Here is a 12,577-nt window from a genome sequence, read left to right as displayed (position 1 = left end):
CCCATTCCAATGTGTCATCTATTTCTTCCACGTCGTAAACAGAGTGGCCTAGGAATTAGTCGGTAATGGTTTCAGGTCGTAGGCATAGGATACGGTGGGTAAGGGAGCTTTGGTATGTATAAATTAAACATAAGCGGGGATACGACACCACCATCAACCCCACCACCTGTTTACCGGTTTTGTTCCTGTAAAGTCAAAGGGGAAGGTGTGGACCTTCTATGTGTTCGAGTAGCATGTCGTGGTTCACTGTATCAAAAGCTTTGGACAGGTCAAGTGCCACGAGCACCATCCTATGCTGCGGTTTTTCCTGGTTCAGTCCGTAACTTATCTGAGTGTTTATGGCGTTTAGCGCGGGTAGTGTTATGCTTTTTGAGGAAGTAATATTTATGGGTGGCTTTGCAAAGACTGATGAAAAGAGTGAGAACGGTCGATATGACTCGCCTTCGTTTGCTGGTTTCCCAGGCTTTAGTGGTGGAAATATCCTATCAATTTCCCATTGTTCGGGAACGACTAAGGACCTCAGCGAGAGGTTGAAAACGTGCGTTATGTTGTTTCTTTTTTCAGCGCGAAGGTTTTTTGCACGGGTATGACTATTTCGCCTGGGCCTATTGATTTAGAGGGCTTGGCCTTGTAGAGGTGATGGTAATGGGTGAGTCTTGTTTTTGTTAATGCGTCCGTCTGCTTGCACGACGTCTATAACCTTGCCTACAGAAAGATGCATTACCAAATGCCCACAGAAAACGCTTGCGCATTGCTAAAGGCGATGGAAACTTTATCATTTTATTTTATGGGGGATGTAGATGTTGGTGATTTCTAGGTTTGCATCGCCTGACCGGACAGATAGGCGATGACGTTCTAAGACACTGTCTTTGCAGTCGATGTCGGAATCAAACAGATGATATTGCGCAGAGTGCTGTATGACAAACGCAAGGCCACCTCCATTTCCGCTCTCGCGATCTTTTCTGTGGACATCATACACAAGACAGGTCTGCAATGCAGATCTTGCTGTTAGTTTAGTCTCTTGAATCGCAGCAATGCAGATGTTGTGCCGCTTCATGAAATCGACTATCTCAGTGATCTTCACAGTTATCCATTACAGTTTAATGGCAGAATTCTGAAGGGCAGCGGGGGAGGCATCAGCACGCTAGGGGTAAGTGACGGGTGACTACGCCTGAGTTGTGGTAGGTGAGGACGCTGTTGTTGCCCTGGGACAGGACGTCCTTGGGTAAGCATTGGAGTACCCGGTGTAGTTTAGAAGCATTTATTTAATTTTTAATTTTATTTCAATCGCGAAACTATGCATTGCTATGTTACCGATTACTATCAGAATTAGACCGTAAGTAGTATATTATTGAACAATTTCAGTTTTTTTTTTTGTGCCTAAAATCGGCGTGGTATAAAATGTTCGGTTTCCCCCAACTTAGACTTCCTGACCTTATTTTAATTCATCTGTAGCTTTCATTATGTGTTTGTTTCTGTTTTATTTGTAAATTTTACTAATTTTTTCTTTTAATTTTCTTATTTGCAGTTCATTTATGGGTCAATTATAAAGGACATACACCACATTTTCAATTTTTATTACAAATATTATTATATTAGCCATTATTATATTTGTTATTTTATTCTTATCATTATTATTAATAATATTACCAGTTTTATTTTCATTATTATGATCATAGTTATTTTTATCTTTTTTATATAACTATTAGCTATTTATCATTAAAACAAACATGAATAGGAAAACATTTAACAAACTTTTGAGGAAGGAGAAGGCAGTTTATGATGAAACTGTAAACAAGTTTCGTAGGCTCAACGACTCTTCTAGAGTAGTTAGTGATGATATACCATCAACTAGTAGGGAAGCACATATAGGCCTTAACGAATCTTCCAAAGTAGGCAGTGATGATATACCATCTACTAGCAGGGATACTTTTATTCTCAGAGTAGCAAGCGATGATGAGCCACTTCCCAATGCGGAGCCCACTACTTTTGACTTAAATATTGACGAAGAATATATCGATAGCGATAGCGACAGTGAGAGGTTTTTATTTGACGACGATGAGTTGGTAGAAAGTTTGGAGGAGACATTAAGCCTCACAGACAGAATACGATCAGCGTTGAAAGGTTGGGCGATCCGGCAAAAAACAACTCAAATCAGCCTTACCGACCTTCTACGTTCCTTGGAGGGCGCCGGACTCAAAGGACTACCGTTAGATGCTCGAACAGTTATGGGAACAAGTAGGGAAGCAGTTTATATTAGACCTTTTCCCGAGGGGGAGCTATTGTATTTGGGAATACAGTACAATTTCGCATTTGAAGAATTTAATTTTTTACAAGGCTTGGAACGGATTTCCATAGATGTAGGCATAGACGGACTGAAAATTTTCAAAAGTTCTAATAGGGCATTATGGCCAATTTTAGGTCACGTAGTAGAGTTTCCCAAATCAAGGCCCTTTTTCATGGCTTGCTACTCAGGAATGAGTAAGCCGCCGGACGTAAATAGTTTTTTATTGGAATTTTGCGCAGAAGTAAATAATTTACGTCAGAACGGAGTAAAGGTAGGATCCGCTGAAGTTTTAAAAGAATTTGATATAAGGCTTTTCACTTGCGATTCACCAGCACGATCTTTTGTAACTGGTGTCAAGTCGCACACGGGGGCAAGAAGCTGCCCTAAATGTGAACAAGTAGGTCAGAAGTTCGGAGCTAGGATGAGCTTTTCTCAAGTTGTAGCAGAACCCAGAACAGATATTTCTTTTAAGAATAGAATAGATATGCAACATCATTTAGATCAATTTAGGGATAATGAAAATGTGTTAGAATCCGTAAATATTGACATGGTTTCTCAGTTCCCTTTAGAACCTATGCATTTAGTGGACTTAGGAGTAATGAAGAAACTACTTGAAAAGCTTGTAACAAGAGGGAACGTAACAAGAATGAATGCAAAATTGAAGTTTCTCAACAGTTACGTTCCCTCTGAATTCCCTAGACGCAGCCGAGATTTAGATAAGTAAAAAACTGGAAGTCAACAGAATACCGCCAATTTTTATTGTATTCAGGCTTGTTCGTTTTAAAAGACTGCATTCCAGACAACCTGTATTCTCACTTTTTGCTATTACATTGCGGTATTAGACTTCTCTCTTGTGAGAAGTCTTGTAGAGTAGAATCCAATGTCGCGAATGAAATGTTAGAAGAATTTGTTAGAGTGTTTGCTGAATTATACGGTGCGGATTTTGTTAGTTTTAATGTTCACGGGCTTTTACATTTAACTGATTGCGTTAAACAGTTCGGTCCACTAGATAACTTTTCAGCATATAAATTCGAAAAATATATGCAATAAGAAAATGATTAATAGTCCAAATAATATACTGCAGCAATTATTTTTAAGAATTGAAGAAAGGCGCAATTTTACGGATTTCAGCAAAATTTCAAGTATGGATTAATTTGTTATAAGTTCTACCAAAGACAGGGATATTTTTTTTTTATAGCAGTAAAATGGGTTCCCTAAAAATAGTCAACCAACAGAGCGAAGGAAACACTTTTAATGTTGTAATTTTGACACAAGTTGCAGACTTTTTTAGAGAGCCCATTGTTTCCTCATCTGGATTAGGTATTTTAGTAGGTCAGATTATAGATGAGAGCATTTATAGCATAAGTAAAGAAGACCTAGACTTTAAGTATTTTGCAATCCCAGTAGGTAATAAATTTATTTTAGTTCCATTATTACATAATCTATTTTATAATTTTTCATAGGTCAAATATAGATTCAAATTTTGTCGAGGAAGAGGAGCCGGGAACCAGTCAGGCAAATGGTAATGCAATTTTTTTATTCTTAGTTCTGCCTATCATAATGATTATTCTCATTAAATTCTTTATAATTGTATCCTTCTTGTTTTTTAGTATCACGACGCTTTAAAACTTCCCAAACATTTTACGAACGTGCTGCCACCCAACCACTGGCTGAAAAGAGTGACTTTGAAGAGGTCACTTAAATGGAACGCCTTTTGGCTGCAGTTTCAAGGATATAGGCCCGGCAGGAAGAAATGTTGAAACGACTAGCCGCTTTAGAAAAAGTGATTGCCGACAAGGTGGGTTTTTTTAATAAATTCAGTCCATAGAGTGGTAGTGCTGGCATTAATTCACAACCAATTGATAAATCTTTGGTGTTTGATTTAATGTTTTGGTCTAGCGCTATCCTGATTTGTCCATAAGTCAAATTTTACCTTAATGAAATTCAACTTAAATTTTAGATGCCCGAACGTGCAGAGGTGCAGACTCAAGGCCAAGTTCTGCGTGAGGTTAAGGTGCTTTCCGCCAAAACGCAAAGAAGCATCAGCCGTATCTCCGGAGACGTGTGCAGCGAGGAACAAACCTTTTTACAAAGTTTGCTCCCTATGTCATCAGAAGAAACTTTGCTGAAGGTGGAAGAGTGCTTTACCAATAAGGCTCACGCTGATGCTATGGTATGCCCCTATTTTTACTAGATCTAATATATAAATAAAGCACTCTACAATTGAATATATATATATATATATAATCTTATAATTTTATAGTCGGCAATCATTTTTCGGCTAAAAGGCACAAAAGGCTCAATCGAGAGTGTCATGCAGTCACTCTTTACTGACGAGTTGGCGTGGGAGTATAACTGCTACGGCGGATTAGGGAAGAAATCCTTTACAAGTCTAAAGGTCGTAGATATGGTTCTGGGTAGGTATCAACATATTTGAAATTAGTAATTTTTTGTCGCTAAATATTAATATTTGCTTTTTTAATAATCAATAGGGGCATTCGCAAGTATACATAGTGATAAGATTTTAGCTATTAGGCATTATGTACTTTTAAGTCGCAATAGATTTAAGCATGTCAGACGAAAAAAAAAATCTGGAGTTAAATTGCTGACTACTATTTAATTTTTAATGCATAGCAATTTTTTGTGTAATAACAGCGACTATCGCATTCACTATGGCGTAAATGAGAGTAAAATATACAAAGTATTAAATGAAATCACCTGCTGAACTGACGACAAATGAATAAAAGTGGCGATAGTTGCTGTTATTAGACAAAAATATTTTTTATTCTTTAACTGTGTAAATAACTTCCTAATATTTCTTTACTTTATATTATTTACTTTAAGATTAGTATAGTTAACTAACAATAAGTTGTGAAATCCACTTTTTCTTTTTATACTTTGTTTTGTTTTTTTTTTTTCAAACTTCCGATTCCGAATATTACGTTAAATTATTTATAATATAATAAATAGTCTAGTAATATTGTTCTTTTGTTAATAACCTCCAATTCCCAATACCGATTTACATAGAACGTTTTGTAGCATCCCTCGCTTTCTTCGATATAAATTTTGCTGTACAAAGTTCGTTGAATATTGAATTATGATCAACTTATGCCAAGTCCAAGCGAAACATGCGACAAAGCGTTCTATTTGAATTCTCATCAGTACTCCTTTCCTATGTTAAACACTTTTCTTACTTATAAATACCCAGTACAAAGTCAGTGGATAATATATTTGAACAAATTTCATAAGTTTTTTTCGAGCTTAATTATGTTTATAGTTTTATATATTTATTTTTTAAAAACTTGCAACTGTTCTTAAATTATTAAAACTAAATTTTGAAAGTAAAATTATTTAGTTTTTATTTTTTTTTTATTTTATTAAATTTTATATTATTAAATTTAATTGAAAGAATGATAACTAATCTATATTTTAAATAAGAAACATATTTATTTGAATTTTAAATCAAAAGCAAAACGTAACACTAGTCAATAGAAAAATGAAATGTATTAATAGATAAATGTATTTTAACATAATGAATGAAGTAAAACGAATTTTTGTAAATATTTTTTAATGTAAATATCTAAAATATGCATATATCTAAATTATTCATACTTAAAATGAATTTGTTGTATTTTTAAGTTGATCTATATTTTAAATAAGAAAAATATTTATTTGGATTTTAAATGAAAAGCAAAACGTAACACTAGTCAATAGAAAAATGAAATGTATTAATACATAAATGTATTTTAACATAATGAATGAACTGAAACGAATTTTTGTAAATATTTTTTAATGTAAATATGCAAAATATGCATTTATCTAAATTATTCATACTTACTTAAAATGAATTTGCTGTATTTTTAAGTTGAAAATCGTAATTTCTTAATTAAAACACAGAATGAAAAATTTTGGACATTTTTTGGGGGGTTTTTGGTTATTTTGTGGGGTTTTTGCAATTTTTTAGGTATTTTCAATTCGCATTATGGATTAATTTATCATTGGGCTGGCAACTCTGGAGCGCCTAAAAGTATGCAACCTTTTTAAAATTACATTGTGAGAGCAGTTCAGCTATTCACTTTTGATATGATGGTTCTGAATGAGTGCGACAGAGATGGAAGATCACACGTATACGAAATATCCCATTTCACTATGGATAATATCGGCGCCTCGCCGAACAAAATTATCCAACTTATTATCCAATTTTTTGGATAGCGTCAGTATACGATTACCCGAATTTTTATCCACTCATGGTTAGCAGGGTATGTATTTTCATATCACATCAGCTTGACATATGTATGTACATACATATTAATGTAACATAAATGGTTAAGAATGCATACATCTATTGAAAAATACTCTTTCGTTAAAAATATTAAACATTTCCTTAAAATTCTTCAAAAAAGTTAAATTTTTTGGTATTTTTGCATGTATCACTATCACTACATATTATAAAACATAGTCACTTTTTCTGTCCCATGTCCCTATGAATGCTTAAACCTTCAAAACTACGCAACGGATTTTCATGCGCTTTTTTTTAATAGATAGAGTGATTGAAGTTTGTAGATTGTATAACATCCATTAAATAGTGGAGAAATACTGTTATTTTTGAAGTTTCTAATCTGATGTATATACATATTGTAACGAATTTACTTGCAAATCCTTTTATTTGCAATCCTCTGCTAAGTTCGAACCACTAAACTGTTGAATAAATAACTCCAATTTGTAGTGATGCAAAATGGCCTTTATTAAAGTACTTCACAATAACACTCAAACTGTGCAACGAATAGCTTGCTTAATAACCACACTGATTGATAGCTCAATGAAACTCTGCTATTCAAAATAATACTGCTATTGCTCGCTAGATATCGTCTTAATCGGAACTGCTTGACAACTCAAATCAAACTGAATTACTTCTTACTCGCTTGCCCCGCTTTTATAGTTTACACTGCATACTTCTAAGCTCTTCGATTTCCAGAACTTACTAGTTGTTTCGGCTACAAAATCGCCAGCCACAACTACGTGCACAAATTATTGCTCTCTCTTGTGACAACTCAGATAAGATATATGCATGTGTTTGTGCATTGCCGCTCCGCTGCTCGTATACGTACATATGTGTAGACGCAATTATTTATTCGTTTATGTAGATACATAAAGATTGAATTATTGATGTGAATGTTTGTAGTTTACAGTCTCTCGCGCGCACATAGGCATATAAGCAAATGCATCTGTGTGTGACATCTCTCTGGGCTGTCTTATATATGTGTATACTTGATTTGATTATTAACGTAAATACTGCTTGGCATGGCCTTAGCATCGCCTTAGTGATGGGATAATTTAGTGATGCTATTATCCGTGACACTGCCACCACCTAAGTCTGATCGTCCCGATCAGACAAATCTCTCGATCTAAACGTTGCCAGCCTTTCCAAATGGACCACTTTCATTTTGGTTCGTGGTTTACCGATGGTTTGTATGCGGTACACTACATCGTTGATCCGTTTTACAACTTTGTATGGGCCTTCCCAATTACACTGCAATTTCGGGGACAAACCTTTTTTACGTTGTGGGTTATATAACAGCACCAAATCTCCTTCCTGAAAACCTTCTGAATTAATTGCTTTATCATATCTGGCTTTCATCTTGTCACTCATAATCTTTGTGCGTTGCCTTATCAGATCATGTATTTCTCTTAGCTCTTCTTCCAAATCACTAGTGGATTTCCTGAGATTTCTCTCCGCATTGGCATCTATCCCAAACTTCAAATCAGCTGGCAGTCTAAGGTCATTGCCAAAAATTACTTTTGCAGGGGTTTGGCCCATTGTCTCATGCACTGCTGATCGGTAAGCCATCAAGAATAATGGTATGCGGGTATCCCATTCTTTATGGTACTTGTCTACTACTTTCCTTAAGTGCTCCTCCAATGTTCTATTGAATCGTTCTACCATACCATCGGATTGAGGATGCAATGCAGTTGTCCGTGTTTTTCGAATGCCCAATGACTTACACATTTCCTGGAACACAGCTGATTCGAAATTCCTGCCTTGGTCAGAATGTAACTCCATTGGTACACCATACCTTGCAACCCATTCGTTTTTAACCACTTCTGCTACTGTTTCTGCTTCTTGGTTTGGGATTGGGTATACCTCTGGCCATTTACTGAAATAATCCATAACCACCAGTACGTATTTGTTTCCGCGGTTGCTAGTAGGAAATGGACCTGCGACATCCATGGCGATCCTTTCAAATGGCGCACCTGAGTTATATTGCTTCATCTGGCCATGACTTCGTGTTCTGGGCCCTTTCGCTCTGCTGCAAACCTCGCAGTTCGCAATCCACTCAGTGACCGACTGACGGCAACCAACCCAATAGAATTTCTGTTTAATCTTCTCGAGCGTCTTCGTGATTCCAAGATGACCTCCGCTTGGACCATTATGCAGCTCGCTGAGCACGTCAGGAATCCTCTTTCTGGGAACAACTATCAGTTTATTCTTGTATTTACCATCCTCACTCTCCCATACTCGATGAAGGCAACCGGATATCAATTCTAAACTGTTCCACTGTGCCCAATATGACTTCGCAATGGCACTCTCTGCTGACACCTCTTCTCTGTTTGGTCTTTCATTTCGTTCGAGCCCTTGCATAACTCGTGACAGATCTGCATCTTCTAGCTGGCACTTTCTTAGCTGTTCCTTGTCCCATTCATCTGTACATGTTATATTCATTAGCAGGACATCTATAATGTCTTCTTTAGCCTCGGCTTTTGAACAGTGCTTACATTGCAAACTACATGGTCTTCGTGACATTGCATCAGCATTTGCATGGGTACTACCTTTTCGATGCTCAATGGAAAAGTCGTAGCTTTGTAGTCGCTCGATCCACCGTGCCAATTGTCCTTCCGGATTACGGAACTGCAGAAGCCATTTCAACGCTGCGTGATCTGTCCTGACACGGAATCGCTGGCCGTAGAGGTATTTGTGAAAATGTTTAATGCACTCTACCAATGCCAACAGCTCTCTCCGCGTAACACAGTAGTTCCTCTCTGGTTTTCCAATCGAACGGCTGTAATATGCAACTACCTTCTCCTGTCCATCGACCAGTTGTGATAAAACGCCTCCTATAGCATATCCACTCGCATCTGTATCTAGAATAAATGTTGCTCCTGGAATCGGATATGCTAACATTGGGGCAGTGCACAAACGCTCCTTCAATGTTTGGAAAGCCACTTCTTGCTCCTTCTTCCATTCAAAATCTTTGTTTTTTCTTGTAAACTCATGGAGGCTATGGGCTACGCTGGAAAAATTTGGTACAAATCGGCGGTAATATGTGCACAGCCCAAGAAAACTTCTCAATTCATGTAGGTTCTGTGGTCTTGGCCAATCCTTTACAGCCTCTATTTTTTCGTTCGCAGTGCAGATGCCCTCTGTCGTTACCTTGTGACCCAAATAATTGACTTCCTTTTTAAACAGCGCACACTTTTTGGGACTTAACTTCAGACCAGCGCCAGCTATTCTTTGGAAAACTTCCTCCAAGTTCTTAAGATGTTCATCGAAATTCTTGCCCAATACGATGATGTCGTCCAGGTACACCAAGCATGTTTTCCAATGTAGCCCTTTCAATACCTGATCCATGAGTCTCTCGAAAGTAGCTGGTGCATTACATAGTCCAAAGGGCATTACTGTAAATTGCCAAAGACCATCTCCGACGCTGAAGGCTGTTTTCTCTTTGTCTTCCTCCTTTACCTCCACTTGCCAGTAGCCGCTTTTCAAGTCCAGTGTGGAAAACCATTTCGTACCAGAGAGCGAGTCCAGAGTGTCGTCAATTCTTGGCAATGGGTAGCTATCCTTTTTCGTAACGTCATTCAACTTCCGGTAGTCCACGCAAAGCCTCATTTTTCCATCCTTCTTCTTTACAAGTACTACCGGTGAGCTCCAGGGACTAGCTGATGGTTCGATGACGCCGCTGTCGCTCATTTCTTGTATAATTTGACTCACATCTTCCCGCTTCGCCAGTGGAACACTACGTGGAGCTTGACGGATCGGCCTCGCATCTCCAGTGTCAATTTGATGTTTCACAACGTTGGTGCGGCCTGGTTTAGAACCATCCTGGTCAAATATGTTCGCGTACTTTAGGAGCAGTTGTTTTGCCTTACTCTGATATGCTTCCTCTAGCACCTGCGTCCATGCTGTGATGTTATTTGAAAGATTAGTATTACTAGCTGAAACGTGTTCCTGGAGCTGTTCACAGTTAATAACTACTTCAGCCTCTTGGCATCTTCCCAAAATAGCTCCTTTAGTCAGTTTGAGTGGTGAATTGAACTCATTGAGTACTCTTACCGGAATACGTCCATCTTGTTTTGTAATAGCCAGGGTTTTTCCTACAAGTATGTTCAGTGCTGATTTGTTTGCTGCTTCGACAACCCACAATTGGTTTGTCCCACAATCTCCATCAACCTTTGCCCAGATGACTGCTTCGGATTTTGGTGGTATTCGCTGACTCTCTTCCACCAGCACTAGTTTACTGCTGTAGCCTCTCTCGTAGCCGAAATTAAGTGGTACATCCATGTTCTTATATCGCATCGTCTTGCTTTGCATGTCGATCTTGATGCCCTGGTCGATTAAGAAGTCCACTCCAATTATGATTTCATCAACAATCTCTGCCACTATAAAATTGTGTACTACCGTGTCGTTCCCAATTGCGACTTCACATGATACTTCTCCTAGAACCGTGCTGTCTTCTCCAGTGGCTGTACGCAATCTTGCTCCATGCAGTGGTGTTATCTTCTTGTTGATTAAATCCGCTCGAATGATGAAATGAGATGCACCCGTATCTACAGTCAGTAAACGTTCCTTTCCATCCACATGTCCTCCGACAGTAAGATTGTTCGATCTTCTTCCAATCTGCGAGATAGAGATTATGGGGCATTCAATTGCGGGAGCCAGCTGTCGCCCCTTGCGGCTGAATCGATTTAGTTTAACGATTGAGTGGTCTTGGAGATTTGCTCATCACCTTCTGCTCTGCGTTTACGACCACCCACATTGTTGGAGCTATTGGGACCGCTGCTGCAATGTCGTTCAATATGACCTGGGTTGTCGCACTTGAAACATTTAATAACTCCGACATTTTTCTGTTGTGATCCCTTCAGTGCTTCCAAAATTGTGTCTACCCAATCTGGTCTTTCCACTTCCACACGATGAGCTTTGTATGCTGGTTTACTCAATAGTGAGGCCGTTTCCTGGGTCAATGCATGTGATACCGTTTCAGCAAATGTCAGCTTTGGGTTTGCGTATGTAGCTCGCTTCGTTTCCACGTCCCGTATGCCATTTATGAAACTCTGGATTTTTACCCTCTCGGTGTATTCCACGGGTGCGTCCGCATTTGCGAGATGAGCTAACCTTTCAACATCCGAGGCAAACTCCTGCAAAGTCTCATTCGCTCTTTGGTGACGGTTTTGCAACTCAATTTGGAATATCTATTTCCTATGCTCGCTTCCATAACGTCGTTCTATAGCAGCCATCAATGTTTCATAACTGTTCCGTTCATACTCTGGAATCGTCTGTAAGATTTCCGCTGCAGGCCCTTTCAATGCCACGAACAGTGCAGCAACTTTATCTTCCGCATTCCAGTTGTTCACTGCTGCGGTCTTCTCAAACTGTAGCTTGAAGACCTGGAAAGGAACAGAACCGTCAAATGATGGTGTTTTTACCTTTGGATTACTTGTTGAAACAGCTGGGCGGTTTAGTTGTAACTTCTCCATACGACCTTTTAACGCTTCTATTTCGGCATCAATTTTGTCCTCGAGTTGTAAAATTTTTGCATCCTGCTCTTCCAGTTTCACAAAGAGCTGCGATGATACCTGTTCCAAAATTAGTGCCGAAATTTCAGATATACGTGCCTCTTGCGCTTCCAGTTGAAATGCCAAATATGTCTTCTGTTCTTCCAATTGTGATGTTATACGGGTTTCCTGCGATTCCATCTTCGATGTTATGCGTGTCTCCTGCGATTCCAATTGTGATGACATGTTGGTGGATATTTGCGATGACATTTCTGTTATACGTGCCTCTTGCGCTTCCAGTTGGGATGCCAGTTGCGACGACATTGATGCTACTGTCGATGTTTGTGCAGATATTGCAGCCAATATCATGTTCAAGTCTGTGCTGGTAACCGTCTGCGATGTTTCGTTTTTCTCTTCAATTTTTGTTGTTGTTTCGTCCCCATCAGGATAAAAGACAAACTCGTCCACATCAATTCCTTGCGACTCCATTACCTCTCGTAGCCGTGCTTGAAGTTCGAT

The 12,577-nt window shown here is 38.5% G+C and overlaps 1 protein-coding gene and 1 pseudogene across 1 annotated transcript; both read left to right on the top strand.

The window, feature by feature from the left end:
- The first annotated feature begins 1,730 nt into the window (after positions 1 to 1,730).
- LOC137245946 (uncharacterized) lies at positions 1,731 to 3,337 on the top strand (annotated as a pseudogene).
- A 394-nt stretch (positions 3,338 to 3,731) lies between these two features.
- On the top strand, positions 3,732 to 5,749 carry LOC137246564 (uncharacterized). The gene is made up of 5 exons (XM_067777648.1): positions 3,732 to 3,809; positions 3,898 to 4,085; positions 4,248 to 4,460; positions 4,551 to 4,704; positions 4,780 to 5,749. The coding sequence occupies exons 2-5, from the start codon at positions 4,041 to 4,043 to the stop codon at positions 4,905 to 4,907; spliced, it is 540 nt and encodes a 179-aa protein (XP_067633749.1). The 5' UTR covers positions 3,732 to 3,809; positions 3,898 to 4,040; the 3' UTR covers positions 4,908 to 5,749.
- Positions 5,750 to 12,577: the final 6,828 nt, after the last annotated feature.

Source organism: Eurosta solidaginis, chromosome 3, assembly GCF_040869045.1.
Source record: "Eurosta solidaginis isolate ZX-2024a chromosome 3, ASM4086904v1, whole genome shotgun sequence".
Taxonomy (NCBI): domain Eukaryota; kingdom Metazoa; phylum Arthropoda; class Insecta; order Diptera; family Tephritidae; genus Eurosta; species Eurosta solidaginis.
The sequence above is the reverse complement of the archived record's forward strand: the minus strand, read 5'-3'. Positions and strand labels throughout refer to the sequence as shown.

Excerpts from the sequence above, each read along its gene's own strand:
- LOC137246564 (XM_067777648.1), top strand. The coding sequence starts at position 4,041 with ATGTTGAAACGACTAGCCGCTTTAGAAAAAGTGATTGCCGACAAG. Across the intron at positions 4,086-4,247 it reads AAAAAGTGATTGCCGACAAG|ATGCCCGAACGTGCAGAGGT; the intron begins GTGGGTTTTTTT and ends CTTAAATTTTAG. Across the intron at positions 4,705-4,779 it reads GGTCGTAGATATGGTTCTGG|GGGCATTCGCAAGTATACAT; the intron begins GTAGGTATCAAC and ends AATAATCAATAG.